This window comes from Melospiza melodia, chromosome 2 (genome assembly GCF_035770615.1).
Source record: "Melospiza melodia melodia isolate bMelMel2 chromosome 2, bMelMel2.pri, whole genome shotgun sequence".
NCBI lineage: Eukaryota > Metazoa > Chordata > Aves > Passeriformes > Passerellidae > Melospiza > Melospiza melodia.
Window position 1 is genome coordinate 119454734 of NC_086195.1, and position 15393 is coordinate 119470126.

General features: G+C 37.2%; 1 protein-coding gene across 1 annotated transcript in view; it reads right to left on the bottom strand.

Moving 5' to 3' along the window:
* GABRG3 (gamma-aminobutyric acid type A receptor subunit gamma3) overlaps positions 1 to 15393 on the bottom strand; it is a 298094-nt gene that overhangs the window by 12083 nt on the left and 270618 nt on the right. The window contains exons 7-8 of the mRNA XM_063149731.1: positions 6381 to 6533; positions 492 to 688 (exon numbers count right to left, since the gene is read on the bottom strand). Coding sequence (XP_063005801.1) covers positions 492 to 688; positions 6381 to 6533 — 350 coding nt within the window. The remainder of the gene's footprint in view (positions 1 to 491; positions 689 to 6380; positions 6534 to 15393) is intronic.

Below are 15393 nucleotides of genomic sequence, written 5' to 3' on the forward strand. Positions count from 1 at the left end.
ACCTTTTTAAGTGACCTCCATTTTTGTCCTTGTGAACCTGCACCGTTGTGCACAGGGCTTAAACCAAATGCTAGTTCCCAGCAGAGACAATGAAATTCTGCTCATAAATATTTCTAGACCTGTTAAGCCATGAAATAGCAATGCATTTGAATATACATTGATGTGCATTTATTTGTATAACAAGCTATGCAATCTGTTTCAGTGGGAGACTTCACCAACTACCGGCACAGTAATTGGAGGACAAAGGATGTGTAGGCAGGGTTGCTGCTCCATGGTGAGCAGGCTGCTTCTGTTAGGAACACACCTCACTCAGCAGGCACGCAACTGCTCCTACTGCTACTGTGGGTGACTTTTCCATCAGCTTTCAGGGCAGATCACACCAGTGGGAAAATCTTGGAGGAGTGAAGTGCCATGGGATTACAGACTACCATTAAATGATTATCTGCTCTCTGAGCTGCACATGAAAACAAATTTAAATGCTCCCATCTTACCGACTTTTTCTTCTTAGTACAGTTTGGTTTCCTGCAACTTGAGTAGTAGTTGAGGGTGGCATACTCCATCAGAGCAGCAAATACAAATAGAAAGCATACAGTCACAAACAAATCCATGGCAGTGACATAGGAGACACGGGGCAATGACTTTCTTGCAATGGTACTCAAAGTTGTCATGGTCAACACCGTGGTGATGCCTGCAGGGAGAAACTTGAGTTAATTGTGTGCTACATCACTTCTTCATATCACAGAAGAATCTTTGGAAATAAACATACAAAACAGGAATCCAGAGTGTACCCAAGTAATTAATTTATTTGGTAGTACTAAGAAATAATGGAAAATAGTATCAGTAGGGAAAAAGTTATTTTGTAAACATGGATTTGCTCTGTTGTTTATTTTCATCTTTGCAAAAGTGACATTCCTATGCATCTCAATATGCTTTTCTTCATCTCTTCCTTCTGATCCCAGTAAGGTTGAAGATGGGGGTGAGGGAGAGAATGAAGAAATTTTTGAAGAGAAGTATGAAGCAGAAAAGATACTAAATCCAGAAAAATAAAATCAAGAAGGTTAGTAAGCATTGAAGGAAAGACGTTCTATTCCACACTAGTAGTGCTCTCAGGAAAATATCTTATGATCAAAAAGAGGTGTGAGGGGAAAAAAAAGATTCTGCTAAGATCTGACCATGAATTCTGAAAGTATGTCTTCACACCATTGCTTCCTTGGGAGTCCTCCAGTGCCATTTTCCTTCTGAGTATGGGAAATCAATGTTACTTGCTCAGCAGAGTAAGACTCTCATACAAACTTCAGATGCAACATTAACAGAGCTAGCCTTTTTAATTCATACAAAGCATCACTTCTGAGATTGATATAGTAATAGTGAACAAAATGGGATTAGTGTGAAATATCCAAAATTATAAAACCAGTGCTAAAATGAAATCTATGTCATGTAAGTTATTTGATTCCTAGTAATACATACAGTTTCTCTTAATTCCTGTGGAATAGCAGTCTTTCTATTCCCAACCTGTTATGAACTGCATGTCTTCTGATAGAAAAAAAAATCCAACTTCTTACTGGCTAGGGAAAAAAAATAAAGCTTTCCCACAAGAAAGTCTCAAGAGAGAACCTTTTCAACAAACAGCATAGCCATAAGGTAATCTTTCTTTTTTTCTAGTTAAAATGATATTTCACAATGGTTCATAGTGTTTGAAATGGCAAGGAATGATGGAAGTTATGCCTTATAGTTAAATAACTTCTCACTAAAAGCACTCTGGAGAGAAAGAAGTATCTGTAGATTACTTTTGACTACTTTCTCTTTATGAAGGATTGTCCATCTCTGACTAGTAAAGTTACAAGCTACAGTGATTCAAAAGAACAACCTTCTCCATTCAAGACAACAGAAAGTCCCTGGAAAAGACAGAAGGCAAATTATTGCCTGTGTCTCAAACTTGAATAATAATGATTACTTGAATTCCCTATATACCTATTACCCAGAAATAAACAAACAGGAAGTTTCTGAAAAAAAATCACAAGTCAATAACCAAGATGAAAGCAATGCTGATAGGAAGTGTAAAGTGTGGATTTTGTGTGTGCCTTGGACACCTAAAAGCTATTTCCTGAAATCTATGCTACCTCCCAGTATAAGCAGATAGGGTAGGCATGATCCAGCAACCTCTCCAGACCCCTCAACATCAGGTCTGTACCCTGCTGATGGTTTAAAAAAGCTGCAAAGACTCTGTTTAGCCATTTATCACAGTGGCCAACTGCAGAGATGCCCAAGTGCAGGAGGTGTGAACTGGCTGGCTTTGATTTGACCCTTACTAACTATATGTCAATCGCTTTCTGCATGGGCTTGATCCGGGCCTTGGGAGTCACTAATTTCAAAAGAACCACATCCAGACCACGACATACCCTACAATATAAAATCAAGTTCTTCAACACTTCCTAAATCACAGTTAGATTTCTGACACAAAGGTGTCCTTTTCTGAGCCACATGTACATGCTTTCAGGCATTTTACTATCTTAAAAAATCCTCAAAACCTATAGAGTTCTTCCAGTACAATACACAGAGTTCCATTTACCTGGACTCAAATGTAAGTTTTTGTTTCCCACTCATCATGTGATAGGACAGATTTTATTAAAAGGCTAAAAAACATCATTAGTTTATGCACAAAAGTCCTCAACTCACCTGTATCCTACTCCATGCCTTAAGCCTGAATATGAAACATCACCTCAGCTCATGCTTGCAACTGGATTCTTGCTCACATTGTAAACAAGCACTGAGTTTTTGAAATGATGAAAATTCTATCTAGTGTATCAATTTTACATCTAGCAAACAGGCACACATTTTAAAATGTTAAAATGAGTTTATGGGGATACATACAGAGAGGAAAGAGAAAGAAGGTGCACCAGATGATACAATTTTGTATTTCTGTACATTTACAAATCAGAATATATATGTGTGTGTGTGTGTGTATGTATATGTATATATGTGTGTATGTATGAATAAAGTTCAGCACCATTATTTCCAGATACAATATCTTGTTTCCATATCCTTAGTTCATTTCATCTCTCATGCTAAGGAAATTCAGTTTGTTGAGTGGTTTCAAATGCATATGTCTTGCCAGATGAAATTGTGAAGTCTCTCACTTTGTGGAGTCCCGTATGGCAAAGTGATCTTTGCATCTGTTATTGAAATTCACAGGGCTCATGAACTATCTATTTCAACAGAATTTTAGTATCAGCTAAGGACAGCTCTGAGGTAACCTGACATCAAAATTTTCAGGTAGAAATTGTATGCGTAAGCTTACAAGTCTCTGTGCAAATACCATTTTGGGAGGTTATATTCTCCCAGTAAATCCCATAGCAAAGATGCTATTTGATACAACAAAAAGGATTGACTAGAAGATCAAATTATGCAGATCTACAGAATGCATGAAAATACTCTAACTTTTAGATCATTGGTCTAAACAGTTATTTAAAATTATTACTGCTTGAAATCTGCTTACTGGACTGCCATATGCAAAGTGAGGTGGCAGGAGTTTCAGTGTTAGGAACTCTGGTCAGCAAGGCTAATTTTTAATTTTCTTGAGGTTATGTTGGTGGGACACTAAAGGAAATGTCTTCTGCTTTGATGCATGCTATTGCTTTTCGATAACGTTAGTACTCCATCTTTCTGCTCTGGCCCTGTTTTGAGTACTTTCTTGGTTTTCTAGTGAATGAGGTAAAGATGAAATGGCAAGGAAAGCAATGTTCATTTTTTATTAAATATCATCTGTATCTTTTTTTTGCATCAACACATTTCTGGCCTTGATACCCACAGTATCTTTTTAAACTGCAGTTCAATCTTGCTCTGTAGTAACTGCCTGGTCCTATTACATATAATACCCATTTTGAAAGGTACAGGGAAACTGAATGAAAGCTTCAGTTTAACTTAATTCCCTTCATCTTCACAGAAAATAACCTATTCTTTTTCAGACGATAACTTTTCTTCAGGGAAAAGTTGCCTCCTGACTTAGAACATTTTGAGATAATTTTGATTACTAGATACAAGCAGAAGCTGCAGAGAGTTCTTTCTCTTTGAAGGAAGAGCAGAATAACTCAGGATCAAAAAACACAGTTCTCATCCAGCACTCAAATTTTACTTCCATTTTCCCACTGACTCTTTAGGTGGACTTGAGTTAATCTTGTTGCCAGTCTGGGCCTTAGTACCTCAAGGTGCATGTAAAAAGGGGATTAAAGAACCAAGTTTTTAAAGAACGTTTTAACGTCTCTGGACATCACTGCTGAAAGAATACTTATGGTCCCAAACCCAAAACATTTTTTTCTCCCAGCATGGAAATGCATCAGCTAGCATTATTCAGAAGGGAATAAAACCTGTCCTCCATGTAACTGTGAGTAGTTGCCAATAACTTTGGAAATTATTCATTAATTTCAGAGAGATAAATATTTCCATGGTGCTAGTCCTTTACATTAATGCAGCTACACTCGGAGAAGGTTTGTTGCACAGAGTCTCTACAATTATTTTCAACTAATTAGTAGGACAATTTCAGTAGTTTGCCTTGGGCTGCATTACTCACAATTTTACCATGTGCCACTGTCAGGATGTGGATGTGTGCTGTTGGTCAGACAGATTTGTAAGCAGCATTATAAATGCAAGTCTGCAGCACAATGGGAGCACCTGCTTACTGCATCCCGGGAGCCACTGTCGATTTGGGAGCAACGGGATTCTGTGCACAAAAGAAGTGACCCATATATACTTGGCTTCACTTTTAGAAAAGTCATATTTTAGCCTATGAAATTAAATTCTCAGTCAGAGTTTTAGGAGTGAGTCATGACATCCATAGAGAAGAAGCTTGAAACAACTCATTTTTATGTTCTTACTCCAAATTAATGACTTCAGTATCTGAATACACTTTTTCTCTGAACTTCCTGCTGGCTGAGGGGTGAGGTGGAGAGTCACACATTAGTGCTTAGTGATCTAAAATACTTCTGTGTCTAATTATGTGGAAAAATGAGCTTTGTGGTGTGGGGGACCACCCTTAGGTACAGGATTTGAAAAATGTTTATGGCAAATCAATAACGTAAAGTGTTAGATGTCTTTTGTCTCTTTTTTCTTCTGCATTAAGAAGGATAATCCAGCAGGATGCTACGTGATTCTCCCCATGCATGGGGTTTCAGACTCCCTTTTAAAAAAAGATGGAGAACAGTCAATCTTTCCTTATCTCCCTTGAGTCACCTCATTTAAGAAGAAAAGAGTTCAATTTAAGAGTTCAGCAGAGAGTTATACTTAAGACCAATTGCTCAATTTTCTGACTATCAGAGGCAAGTCTACCCAGCCAGGAACAGGCAGTTGTAAGCTGCTCTGCCCTCATCTGTGAATGGTCTTTTTGCTGTTCTGGAGGTGTTACTGGACAACAGAGTAACTGTGAGTCTTGTGTCCATCCTGTTGCTGGAGCTGTGGTGTACTGGCCCTTTGGCACTCACATGGAGGGAATGAGGACTGAATATTCCTTTCCTGTAAAATAACCTCAGAAAAATGGACCTACATAGTAACAAACTCCAGCAGGAGGATGCAATGAAGCACTGGGAATGGCTGAAAACAGACATGCAAACTTTGACACAGGCTCCCCTTTTTTCCTAGACTGGTAGTTTACTGAATCAGTTCATATTGGCAGACCTGGAAATCACAATCTGAACTAAGGAATTGTTTCTCCTTTGGTTCTGATGTTTATATATCATTGGTTGTTACATACCCCTATACCCTTGATGCTGTCAAAACCTGCAGGTGTTGTTACAGATGTTAAAAAAAAAAAATCTAAGTCTGAGTCAACAATTCTAAGTGTACACTAAAGCACATTGCCAAAATACACATGCTGGTCCTGACAAAAATGAGTTTCGGGAAAACCTAAACCAGCATAAATATTCACAATCTATGAAAAATATCAATACACCCAGTGTGAAGCTTAACTTCAAGCATGCAAGCTAAAACACTTTGCATGAGTTAATACTATTATATCCCACAGTTTTCTGTATATATAAGACATAATTGCCAGTGGGGGAGAGTTACAGAAGGGAAGGAAGCCAGCAGTGCAATTAATTAAGTCTTCAAAAATGTCACTAAAATATCATGGTGAGAACAAGGAGACAGACATTAATTCAAGAGTTTTATGCAAAATAGATGGCAGTGTCATCCAATGGGTCAGATTAGTTTACTTTTAATTACCCTGTTACAGGAAAAAAACCCAGTGGTCTCAGTAATAAGTAGATCTGGTTCTGCAAGACGTAGTAGCAATAATCCAAAGGGTATACCTAGTGGTCTCTTTGAAAGGAAGCTGACATTTTCAAATAGTAGTGCAGGACCATCAGAAAAGGGAATTATTAACAACTTACCTAATGCTGTTCTTGCTGGTGTGGCATCTTTTTTGATCCAAAAGGATACCCAGGAAAGAACAACTGTTAATATACAGGGAATGTATGTTTGTATAGTGAAGTATCCCATTCTTCTACTTAAGTCGAAGTATATAGTCATGACTACATAATCACCTGCAATAATAGCACAAAAAGGAAATTCATTTGTATGGGAAACAGATAGTTGTTCACTGACTTGCTAATATTTTAACTTTCATAAAAACTGCATATGAAATATTTTTTAGAGTTTCAGCAGCATCTACACAGTAATTCTCATGTGAAATTTAAATAAATCTTGCCATTGTAAAATCCTTAAATTTTAGGTCTCTGTGGAAATAATGTATTTGACAGGCAGAGCTTCTCAGCAATCATTCCGGATGAGTAAAGTTTTGAAAGGCATCTTGAATTTCCAGACATGGCATTTCTGGATATCTTCATGGCCTCAAATGTGAAGGTACTGTCATTCACCAGATTCTGCAATCACTACACACAAAATTCTTCCTTCTGAGGGCTGTGTCTTCTGTGCCTTAATTTCAGGTTTGAGTGAGTTCTGTTACCTTCTTTTGAGATATGAATCTGAAAATAGGGTCTTTTTGGCAAATGTAACATGCACATGAGTATAACATGCCTTTACAAAAGAAGTCATTAATAGACACTAGAACTCAATGCTGGCATTTCAAAACAGTTGTGGCCATCTGTGGTATTTTCAGAAGGTCAGTCTGAACACAAGGTTTATTGTTTTGTTGTGTAGTAAAAATCATACATTCAAGAAATCAGTAAGAAGGTTAGTTTATCCCACAGTACATGATTTTTTCACTGTGTCTCTTCTGCTAATCCTTGTGATTCCACAGGGGATAATAATCTGTCCCTCCTCTCTCCTCAGCAGAGGCTACTGACCTTACCATCTCTGCCCTACAACAGCTCTCTCAGCCTCACAGATGTTCACTTTCTGACACAGTCATGGTGAATAGCAGTAATAAAACTGAACTGAGACTGATTTCTGTACTTCACTTGAAGTAGGTTGCTTCCACTTCAGATGTAAAGGAGAGCTTATATGCCAGAGAATTTCTATGTGGTTTTGTCTGACTGCATCAGGTTTGGCCTAATAAATTTTATGGCTTCTTATTACAAACCTTAACTTTCTAGAGTATGAATTTGCAGAAGGCATCATTTGCAATAGTTAAGTAACTCTGTCTTCTTACAGCAAACCATCAGAAGAATGAAGAAATTGGAAACATATAAAGATTAATCCCCCGAGGAATGTACATACAACTCGCCCAAGCAGAAGCACAGTGCGTTTATTAGTTGAGGCAAATTAAAGCTTAATCATCCAGCAACAGAGGACATATAAAGAAATGCATTTCTTACACTGGATAATTTCACTACAGCTAAATATTATATAAAAAATAAATTAACTCAGTAAGACTGACTTTCATTCAAAGCATCTCTGAAGTCACTGTAAAATCAATGAATTGCCATAAGTTAGAAACTTAAAGGTAAATAAAAATCTGATTGTGGGAATTTGGGAATGCGTGAAAAGGAAAAGTTCCTACATTTAAAGTACATCCATTTGAGATAGATATATTTGGAAGAGGTTGACAAGCCTGTGAATATTTCCATAATGCCTCTGTTAGACCAAAGCAAACATTTTCACAACAACTGTGCCAGTGAAAACTGTGTGACCCCAAGAAACTGGAAAGTCATTTCAGAAGCTGTCCTTAAAGGGATCACTCTGGTTACAACTAGGAGGTATTGCAGTGCATCATGACATTGTGAGCTAAGGATTATTGTCATTCCACTAATCCCCCTCAGTCTTCTCTGTGTAGGGAATGGCACCAGGGAATTGATGTGGGTTAGTAACCACAGGTTCTGCGGGCTTACTGTTTGGCTAGTTTGCTGCACTGAAGAAAGACTTACACCACAGAAACGAAATAATTTCATAGAAACAGGTGTAGAGTCAGGTGGAATGTAAACCAGTGCTTTCACTGACATGAGCAAACTGAAAAGAAGTGAGTCAAAAAAAAGCATGTTAATGAGTCAAACATTGTGTACCAAGGTAGAAGAATGAGCAAAAATGAAATCAAAGACTCTACAGGAAATGTGTCAAGCCTTTCCATTTCCTTTACTTAGTTCCTGTATCTAGAGCTGTGTGTTTATGGATAAGCTGCCTGAGAATGGCATAAAGTCAAGCACAATCTGCACACCTCCACTGTGTATAAAATGTATGACACAAACAATTCCAGTACCCACACAAGTCACTGCTCCTCTCAGTAGTGTGGTCATGAAACCCAGCCCAGCAAGCAGGAGTAGGAGTAGATACTGCACTGTAGGATACTGGGAAAGTAATAAAGAGTCTCTGCCTCCAAGGCCTTTGATGAAAATAAACCTGATAAACATGAGAGTGGGAGAAAATTATGGCACATTAAATGACGTAGAGAGTCCATCATCACAATTAGTCATTAACTGATTAAGTGTCTTTCAGGCAGGATTAATTTCCTGTGATTTTAGACATCTAGAAGGCAAATTCTGCAGATAACCTGCACACTGTGGCCTCCTTTCTAGACTTATGAAAAGAAATTGGTACTTTCAGTATATGGTTTGTCTTATCTGCTTTAGAAGCACATTTTAGAAGGTGAATGTATTCAAAACATTTTCATTTCTCTCCTGTGATTAAAAAACAAGAGCATAGGGCAGAGATATGGACAAAACCATTGTAGACACTTGCAGATTACATAAGGAGCTGACCACATCCCTTGATTCCATGGTGGAAGCTAAACTGGGCTACTCCTGGGAAGATGACAAAGTTATTTTATTTAAATATAATAACCTTCTTGATATTTTAAAGGGTATTTTAGTTATTTTCTTCCTTTTCCCAGTCAAAATTGATGTCTTCATCCTTTAGGATACACACAACTCCCCTCCCTCCCTCCCTCCCTCCCTCCCTCCCTCCCTCCTTCCTTCCTTCCTTCCTTCCTTCCTTCCTTCCTTCCTTCCTTCCTTCCTTCCTTCCTTCCTTCCTTCCTTCCTTCCTTCCTTCCTTCCTTCCTTCCTTCCTTCCTTCCTTCCTTCCTTCCTTCCTTCCTTCCTTCCTTCCTTCCTTCCTTCCTTCCTTCCTTCCTTCCTTCCCCCAGCTGAAAGCACCAGTGCCGCTCTCAGAGGCAAGCATGCTTCTGTACAACATACACTGAACAAATTTCTTTAATAGCTATGGTAAATTAAAATGTTCAGCTAAATTACCACTTCATTTCTATCCTCAGCCAAGAAAACTTCTGTTGAGATTACTGGATTCTCTCATTATATTCAAGAGCCACATTACGTACAAGAGTATGTGCTGTGGCAACTTTCCCTATTGCACTACTCCAAACTGCACGCAGCTGCTGGTGCTGCTGCTGATGGTGATGATTATATTATTCTTCACATTATTCCTTCCAGAAGTAAATATTCTCTATGTATGTGAAAGCATTGCATGCACATTAAAGAAAAGTAGCCACAGTATGTGCATTTTTTTCTCTATACACACAAAATAATCTGTGCAAAGAAGCTCCCCTCTCTTCTAAAAGACTCCATTTTCTGGGATACAATTGATTCTGTATATCCTGCAGTCATGCACAATCCAGAGGAGAGAAAAACTTCCAAGAGCTCTGCTCAGCGCCTCCTTGTACCTTTGGAAGCCTTTAGAGCTCCACCTGCTGTTACTGCCACTGCTGGAAGGGCAGCTGGGGGTCATTGTGTGACAAAGCTCTGTAGTGCAGGAAAGATGGGAAAAATCTCCTTCCAAACTGCATGTCATTGAACCAGTGCACTTGGTTTGAAAGTAATCACACAGTGGTTTTCTATCAAAGGACCACTGGAATAGCTAATACAAATAAACTTCATTTTTAAACCCAAAGAGGAATTCTACCTTTTAACGACTTGAATAATATTCCCAGGAAGGCAAACTTACTTTGAACAAAATGATCAGCCATCAATTCACTTAAATACTGAAAATGATCCTGAGGCAAAATAGAGCAGGATCAGTTTTCCATAAAGGGAGCAAAACGTGCACCTTTAGGCAGCAAATATGGAATAATCAAAATAGTGTAGCAATGCTTCCCATGAAACCAACATGACTGCTGGCTGTTTACCCATAGGACTTATAGTTTGAAAGTAGGACACTGTTTAGAACAATAATGATTTCCCATGTAATAACTGCTGTGAATTTTAATGAGCAGTATTAAGCTATAGCAAATTAATTTTCACTTTTGAAGACTAAGGATCTGTTGGCCTGAATTGCTAGAATTTTGCGTTGCACCAAGAATGGCTCCCTTGAAGGTAAAATGTTTGAGCAGAATGCTTTATTTCTTTATTAAAAAGAAATAAATTTAAATAAAAGAAATAAATTTAAATAAAAGAAATAAATTTAAATAAAAAAGAAATAAATTTAAAAGTATGCAAAATTATATACTGTAAAAAATTTTTTTATTCAAATTATACTAGACTATCTTATGTCACATTTTCATTCATCCTTCCATTATACTCTGAGGTTGACAATTAACTTAGAAAAAAAATAAAATTATTAACTTTACAAAGACTGAAATATGAAGGTATAATGCATACACAAAGCAGATTCAGCGTGTGATGAAGGTTACGTGCCAATTGTCCATCACTGGAACTGCAGAATAATGAGGAGTGGCAGAGTTTGTCCATGTTACTGCAAGAGTTTGATTTCAGAAGAAAAGCCTAGTCATTAAAATGAGGAGTCACACTGTGTGCCACAAGTATTACTTTGTTGATCAGCAAGACCACAGAGACTGAATCACATTCCTCATTATCTTAATAAATCAAATTTACTTAATAGCAATCAAACTGACTTTCCAATCTTCAGTGGTTTTTACATTTTATTTTTTCATTTGGAAGTCAAGAGAAGACCTTATTTAATCTTGTTGTTAACTATTCATGTCACCCCGAACCTGTTTTCTGATCTTTGCTTCCCAAAGCTCCATTTTTAATTTCCTGGGCCAGGTTTCTCTTCTTTCTTAGTAAGTAGAAGTTTTCTAACCAGTAGCTACAGAAGTTTCTGCAAAATGTTCACCAGAGAGGTTTGCTGGAAGAGATGCATGTGGAATTGGAAGCAAAACTATTGTGGCAGTGCGGGTGCCAACTGGAAATGTGCAAGTTTCAGGTTTAAGACATGACTCCAGATTCTGCACTGGCTGGAAAGAATATCTCAGTTCAAAGTCAGGCAGAAACACAGGCAGTGTTACAAAACCCAACCCTGCCTAATTTAGAAAATGGGAATTGTTCAGCTTGGAAAAGAGAAGACTTCAGAAGACCTAAGTGCAGACTTCCAATACCTGAAAGGAGCCTACAAGAAAAATGGAGACTCTTTTCAAGAGCATGTAGTGACAGAACAAGTAGGAATGGATTCAAAATGAAAGAGAGCACTACTAGATTAGATATTAGGAAAAATTCTTTTCTGTGAAGGTGAGGCACTGAAGCAGGGTGCCCAGTGAAATTGTAGGTGCCCTGTCCCTGAAAGAGTTCAAGGCCAGGTTGGATGGAGCTCTGATCAGACTGGTCTGGTGCAAGGCATCCCTGCCCATGGCAATGGGGTTGGAACAAGATTGTCTTTAACACCTCTTTCAACAAGCCATTCTGTTACTTTATATCTCTATGATTCAAAATAAGATAGAAGAGTCACGTGAGCTTGCTCATTTCACATCCCAGGCCTTCATCCCACCTCAGAGATACACCTTGTGGAGGGTCAAGCTATCTTCTTACTAGAACTACTAAGATGAAAAGAAGGATGGATTGTGATTACTTCAATTAATACTTCATCAGCTGGTCAGTCTTCAGAGCTGGTAACCCATCCTAACATGAGTTAATCTCCAGCCAGGTATAGAGCAAGTTTCAACTTTGGAAGATCAAAAAACTCTACAAAATAGTAGAAGAAAGAGCTTAATGTACGGACAGGTGGTTATGACTCCAAAATCAGCTATCATTAAAACAAAAAAGACATGGGTGAGAACAGGATTTTGCAGTTATCATGAAGAAAAATGTAGATCAAATGAGAGCCATGGAAGTATAATTAAAAATGCCTTTATCTTCTTCAGCATCATTATAAATAATGAAGAAATGCTGAAGACTTATTGCAGGCTCATTCTGACTCCTCCAAAATGGGTCGGTCAAAAAAGAGCTTTCATTGGTGGGAAAAATTTTTGTTCCACGGTAGGGTAGAACAAATGCTTCCAAGACAAAAGGAAGAAAAAAATTATCAAGGCCATGCTGTCACTTAAGGGTTAGTCTTACATTCCCCTATGCTGCTTTGGCATTTAGTTATTCCAGTGACACCTGGATATTGTGCTTGGATGGGAGCTTGTGTACAGCAGAGAAAGATATTTACTCTTTATCTCAAGTAAGTGTTCTTGTAGTAGTAAAAGGCACTGCTACACCATTACATTTCTGCTTAAACTACACGTTTAACCTCACAAAAAATGTGTACTAGGCTTCAGAGGTGTCATTTTTACATGTATTGCCATAGCAGGAATGTGACTAGATGTCTAGTCACAGGCAAGGATCTTAGGCACTAGATCAAAAAAGCTTTCTTTGACTCTAAGATCTCTGGTTTTGAGTTCATAATTGCCTTTGGCATTATCATGATGTGTCTAGGTGTGTGTGTGCATGCACTAGTGCAGTGTAGCCTAGATTTGGCTTTCAGCTCTTACATTTGAAAAGCAAATTTTTCAGAAATATATTCATACTGTGATGCCAAATCATTGCTAAAGTTTCCCATTATCATAGACAAATTACTGTATCAATACACAGTGGAAAAAAACCCTCAAGACACCAACTAACCCTAATAGCACTGTTTGTGCCTGTAGAAATCATGTTCAATTATAAGCATACACATATGTATTAGCATACATAATAAAAATCAAATGTTGTAAGATTAGAATGTGAAAAACAAAGACCAGATTCCAGGTTGTCTCAAGGAAAAGGAATTTTTAAAATCAAGTTAGACCTTCCTAACCTGGCAGAACCACGGGATATTATGTTGGCTTTATTGCCTTGCGTAACATCAAGACTATAATAACAAGAAACATGTTTTTACTTGAGGCTATCAACTTTTTTATCACCATAAAATAATTTAATTTTTGCTGTTTGTTCTTCCTTCCTGAACCTTCATTTTCTTTGATGCAAATAGCACTTTCAAAATAGTTTTGTAAAATGACAGTTTTGTTAAATGAACTTTAAAAGACTGTTTTTAAAAGTTAGTAACTATATTTTCAGCACATAAAGTTATTACATCCTCTGATTTTAGCATTCATTATTGAATCTGGAAAATAATTGGATTTGTTCAAATTTCTAACTTCTTTATACTGATTTTTTTCCCCAGAATCATTGGAATACATATGTTGTATACTGGAACTTTTAATGAAGTACTGAAATACAATAAGCAAAAGACCCAATTTCTTAAAACTTAATTGTGTACCAGAGTAATGTGAAATCTATTAGTCAGTATTTCTTGTGCCCTAAACAATTCTTGATGTGCCATTGACAGTTGAAACTGCCATTTTCAAAGACCGTTGCTTTTCATTCCACTGCAATCATTCCACTCTCCATATCCCATATTTTCTGTTAAGTGTATGGGATACTTTGAATGCACTCAGGAGATCAGTCAAGTTCCATGAATACAACTGACCTCCAGATTAAATTAAAACAATAGAAGGGAAAAAATTACTACTATTTTAGCATTTGGTGGCATTATCAAGACTCTTTTATTTGCAAAAATAAAATTTACATGTTTATATATTATGTAAGCTGTCCTGCCAAATACAGCTATTCTGTCTTTGCAGTCATAACTACTGTATATAAAGCTCTCCTCCCACTAAGCCCTGTGAAGCTGTAGCATGTTGTTCATCTATGAGGTGTTATGAGCTCCGGAATCACTCTCAGGATGTTCAGGCCTATTAACTTTAGCCATAATGACATTTTCATTTTGCAACATGAAGTCTCACTTCATCTATTCTTTGAAACATGGAACCACTGAAAACAAAGGAATTTAAATTTGGCTGCTGTAAGGTATAAGTAATATTGTAAGAACCTTAAAAAATGCAGTTTCATCCAGCCACATAATGGGAATAAAAATGTATAATATCATAAGCGGACTTTGATCCATGATTACCAGTCCAGTTCAATTTTTGCCTTATCAGTAGAAAAGTTACACGCATAATCTCTATTTAAATTAATGTATCAATCTGAGACAAAATCAATATATAAATGCAGCACAGCATGGCATGATCCATTACTCACTATTCCTAAGAACTCTTGCTATTTTCCATACATAGGTTTTCTTTTGTGTTTGAAGAATAGAAGTGAACAATAGCAGATGAAGTAAAAACAACAATAAATTACCATAGCTGCCAACGTCAGTGAAAGTAGATGAAGGATCAGAGTGAAAATTAATGTCTTTTATGTAGGAATCTTCTCCTGAGAGGGTTTATTGATGAGCTGTGCAATGCTTTTTGAAAAGAATATTTTTCCACATTCCACAGAGCATCAAATACTGTAGCACATCTGAGGATACACAACATTAATGACTGTTGCTTTCACTTTGCTCTTAAAAAGCACTGAGAACCCCCAGTTTCATGACATCTGTCAATGCCAATCACTTCTCATTTATTTCTAGTATTGAAATTCTTACTCCCAAGAGCTGTTGTTTTTGGGAGGAGACCCATTTGTATCACAGTTTGTTACACAGTCCCACAGGATTGGATTTGGTGGGTTTGTAATTCCCAAACCAGTTGAAATAGTTTTTAATTAGCCATCAAAAAATCCCATATGAACATTTTCAAATAAAATGTTATCTTTTTCTTCCTCAAAATTTATTTTTACACTTTAAATAAAGAAAAACCCTGAACAAAAACCCGTTTTGCTTCACTTGATATTCTTTTTGCTTAAGAAAAACGTACATGACTTTGGCCTTATTCACAATCATTGTGACTGTATTATATTA